The 4,690-nt window shown below is 23.8% G+C and overlaps 1 protein-coding gene across 8 annotated transcripts in view; it reads left to right on the top strand.

The window, feature by feature from the left end:
• The window catches only part of LOC102681537, a 7,218-nt gene extending 5,705 nt beyond the window's left edge, over nt 1-1,513 (top strand). For 5 of the 8 annotated variants that reach the window (XM_031514771.1, XM_031514776.1, XM_031514775.1 and 2 more), the window contains 2 exons: nt 81-246; nt 353-1,028. In XM_031514771.1, the coding sequence (XP_031370631.1) occupies nt 81-246; nt 353-974 (788 nt within the window). In that variant the 3' untranslated portion in view covers nt 975-1,028. Of the gene's footprint in view, nt 1-80; nt 247-352; nt 1,029-1,131 lie in introns of those variants that run through there. The other 3 variants (XM_006624937.2, XM_006624938.2, XM_031514773.1) reach the window with 3 other exon arrangements.
• The last annotated feature ends 3,177 nt before the right edge of the window (nt 1,514-4,690 follow it).

Genomic DNA, 4,690 nt, shown 5'->3' with positions numbered 1-4,690 from the left:
TTTTTTTTTTTTTTTTTTTTTTTTTTTTTTTTTTTTTTTTTTTTTTTTTTTTTTTTTTTCTCTTTTCTTTTTTTTTCTAGAAGATTATTTGAATGGAGATGGTAGTAAAGGTTCAAGTCGAGCTGGTAGTCCTGTAGGTAGTGATGATATTCCAGTAACTGAAAAACAATTAGATATGCAAGATGATCCAGAATCAAAGGATGACTTAACTGTCAGTGGTTTTATTGATTTAACATATTTTAAAAGGTTAATCTCATTATTAATTTTTATGAGTGATTACAAAGTTTATAATAATTTATAAATATAATTTGATATATTTTGTTTGTTTTTTGAAATGCATATATAATTTTAGGGAAATTATTTGTTGTGGAACAATATTTAAAGGTCGATATGGAGAAGTAATAGTGGATCCTTCATTGATAAAACCTTGTATTGGTTGTATAGCTAGACAACAACGACAACAACAAACAAATGCATTGAGTTGCAGTCCTGTGCATAGTTCTGCATCTGCCAGCCCTGTTCACAGTTCTGCATCTGCTAGTCCTGCCCATAGTGTAGAGTCTAGTACAGAAACAATGGTCTCTAAGCAAGCAAGTAAAACATTTAGTGATTCATCGTCAGATTCTGGCTATGACGAATCTTCCAACCAAGGAGTTGGTGAGAGTAAAATTACCAAAATTATTCAAAATGCAAGTGCTACTGTAAAACCAGCAGTTAAAATACAACCATTGAAGAGTGTTCAATTAAAAGCTATACCAGTATCGGAAGCTGTCAGGTTAAAAACAGATGTACCAATTAAATTGGTACCTATAAAACAAATTGATCAATTATCTTGTAAACCATTATCATTAGTTTCTTCTGCTAATGTTACTTTAAGCAGTAGTACTTCACACTCCATTGTTACCGTCCCAAATAATCCACTTGTCGATTTTGCCATGCACGCAGCCTCTTCTAGGCAATCAGTCTCTAATTAATGTCAGTCTTTTATAGAATTTTAATTTATTTTTTTTTTTTTTTTTTTTTTTTTTTTTTTATTTATTTTAATGTTTTGTCTTTTGGCAACATTTGTGTTTTTTTTTTTTTTTTTATTTATTTTAATGTTTTGTCTTTTGGCAACATTTGTGTTTTTTTTTTTTTTTTTTTTTTCTTTTTTTTTTTCATATATAGTTAGATGTATGCTATGATGCAAAATTGTGTGTTATGTATGCTATTATTATCTTTTCAGATTACAAAGGCTCTGGATAAGAGTATTTAAGTTTTATCATATTGAACACAGAGATTTATAATGTTATAAATGGTGAAAAAAAATTTTGTAATTAAAATAACTGTTGTAATATACAGTAGATAGTGCTCTTAGAAAAGATTGCACAGAATTCATGTCCTTAATCGTTGGTTGTTAAAAAAAATATATATATAATTATATATATTATATTGTCTTTATGGACATGAATTCTTGAAGTATATTCAACGTCTATTAGATAATTTTTAAGAATGATAGTAAAAAAAAAAAAAAGAGCACAATGTTTCTACTGAAAACCGTTTGTAGCATATATAAAATGCTCATAAACTGCCATATATTCTTAATCGATAATTTTCTATAAATGATGTTATCAGTGGAAAATTATCAATTATTTATAAGTTAAATAATTAGCTATGTACATCAAAACACTGTGATGACATTGTAATCTAATGAGATATAAGATTATTATTCAACAAATGGCAGTTTATAGTACCTTCATTCTAAGCATTAGTTGATGTATTCTATGATATAAAGGTTTTCTTATCCATGGCTTTTTGTTTTCTGGATTATCTATCATTATAATTATATATGTGAATATTTGTATAAAGTTCCAAGATGCCAATCACATTTCAAATATTTGGGTCCAAAAATTTTAAAAAAGAATTTACTTAGGGTCATGATAGCTACATTGTACCAGATGCATTTGATATGATTCATATAATAGTCCATGACGTTAAAATTAAGTAATTCAACTTAAGAAATGAATGTATTCAGGTACTATAAATCCTGAATGACCCAATAATAATAGCAATAATATGAAAAGTAAGTTTATAATAAGATAAATAAAGTCTTGAATAGTATCATATCGACATGATGATATATTTAGGCAGTATTATTAGAGAGAGAAATTGAGAATATGGCAATCAGATTGGCAAACTGGACCAGTAAAAATTCATTATAATATTTCAGGGTGACTGCAGCATTAATATAAAAACAATTTATTGACAGAGTATCAACATATGAAATAAGTATAATGCTAAATAAGTGAAAACTGTTAGTTCCTAGTTTACAAAGATGGGCACATAATTCAACAAAAGCACATGAATGTACCTGTTAGAAACAGATTTCTGTGATCATTGGAATATTCATTTTCGTTTCTTTTCTTTTTTTTTTTTATCATTTGTTTTTTAGTTAATACATAATCTTATGCGCACAAGGATAATCTAAATTAAAATATATATTTCTAACCCAGGAGTGATCACAATGTTTTTAGAAATGATATTTTATAAAGTGCATCTAAAAAAATATATAAATTTGATATTATAAAAAGAAAAAATTAATTATTTTGTATCCGAAGTTAAAATAATCTTAATATTAAAGCCAAAGATATGAAAAATATATCCATTTATTTTATATTGAAAGTAAGTAATTTGACCAATATACATTTTTATTCAAATATTTGACTAATAAGTTCAAAATTAAAATTAGGAATGTGCAATATATAGTGTTTTTATATAATATCATGCATAATACAAAGTTATTTTATAATTAACTTTTAATATTAATATACTTCTGGGATAGTAGCAATCTTTATAATAAAATTTTTCTTACATTTTTTCTTACATCATTTTTCTTATATAGATATCTAATTTACAATTTCAAAACGCTACATTTTTGCTGCCCATCTGGCTTAAGCTCATTGACAATCGTTATTTAACAAGGAAATTATAACAGTTTTTCATATAAAATCAAACATCGAAATGATGATTTGTCTAAGGACAATGTTAATCACCTTGTCCTTCTACAAATTTTAATTGTACATTTCTTTGGACTAGGAGACTTTCTGATCTCTTTACTGTGAATATTAATAACTATGTTCTTGTTGTAACTCACATATGTTATGATTTACATAATAATTAATATATATATCAAGAATAAAGGTTGGATCATAGATCTGTAATGTATATTTAGCATTTTGTATATTGATTTTTTTTTAAGTGAAAATAAATTTTGCAACTTGAAAAGCTCAAATTACAATTAAGATTTCTATAATATACTCAATCAATACATAATATATAATTTTTTTAATATAATCTTTATAAACTTTCTATGATCCTTCCTTAACAAAATGAAAATAAGAAATACTTGTTTAACTTATTTATTTTGTAAGTTTATTTACTTGCAATACATACTATTCCTTTTCTATATGAATTTATATATATTTTTATACAAATTAATCTTTGCTTTTTATGGAATAAAGTTTAGCACTGCCAGGAAAGAGGGACATAAGAGGACATTTGAGTCCAAGTCAATCTGCTGGCAATTCAATGAATTATTTATTTTCGATTAGCTCGTATATCTAATATATATTAATCTATTATTGAATTATTTACATTTTAAGAGAAAAGAAAATTATTATTATAAATGGTGCCCACAGATTGATTGAACAACATTCAAAGAAAAGCATTAAAATAAGTTTATATAAGGAAATTTTGTAATAAAAACAAAAGTGGTCTCATATTCAAAGTAAAAGTTACGTGATATATAAAGAATACAAATAATTGCGTGCGTTTTTAAATGGAAATGTGAATAATACATTAAAATTTTATTAATTAAAAGAATATATATGATATATTGTATATGCAGCTAGAGAAAGATATACATGCGATTTATTGTAAATAGCTGCAGAAGAACATCAAATAATCTTACATAGATATAATGTATAAAGTTGAAATTAAAAAAAAAGTATAATCGATTATTTAGATATATTCTAAAAATGGAATAATCGAAATTTCTATTCATTGCTAACATGTAACTTAAATTTGATGTTTTTTTGTTACAAAGATATATATAATAATATATGTTGATTTAAAGTCTCAAGAAAATAATACTTTTAAATATATTGTTTGTGAGATCTATTGAAAAATATCGAAAATATCACGAGAATGTTACAAGAACAATTATGTACTTAAAAATTTTATTCGTCTTCCTCTTTCTATCTTTCTTTTTTTCTTTTTATCTCTATTTTTCTATATTTTCCCACTTTTTTTATAATATTTAATTATAAATACAAATTATTGTCTAAAAAAAAAATATTAATAAAATATTCATTTTAAAGTGATAAAAATTTATGACCATATGACTTCAATAAATCTTACAAACATTATTATTATAATTATTTTAAAGAAATGAAGATATTATACAAAATTTATTCAAAATTTACAATATGTCAGTTTTTATTTTTTTCTAGGGAAAATATAAATAGAAGAAAATCAAATTATGAAAAAAATTAACATAAATTATTGATTTTTATATTAATATTTTATTACATCAAAATTCACGACATGAAAATTCGTTTTAATATGTTGAATACGTTAATATTATAATATATCTAAAATATAAAAAAAAACAAAGTACATGTTACATGATGAAAATGTGATTTTGATAAAA

This window comes from Apis dorsata, unplaced genomic scaffold (genome assembly GCF_000469605.1).
Source record: "Apis dorsata unplaced genomic scaffold, Apis dorsata 1.3 scaffold_1184, whole genome shotgun sequence".
Taxonomy (NCBI): domain Eukaryota; kingdom Metazoa; phylum Arthropoda; class Insecta; order Hymenoptera; family Apidae; genus Apis; species Apis dorsata.
Note: the sequence above shows the minus strand (reverse complement) of the source record. Positions and strands in the feature narration are given on the sequence as shown.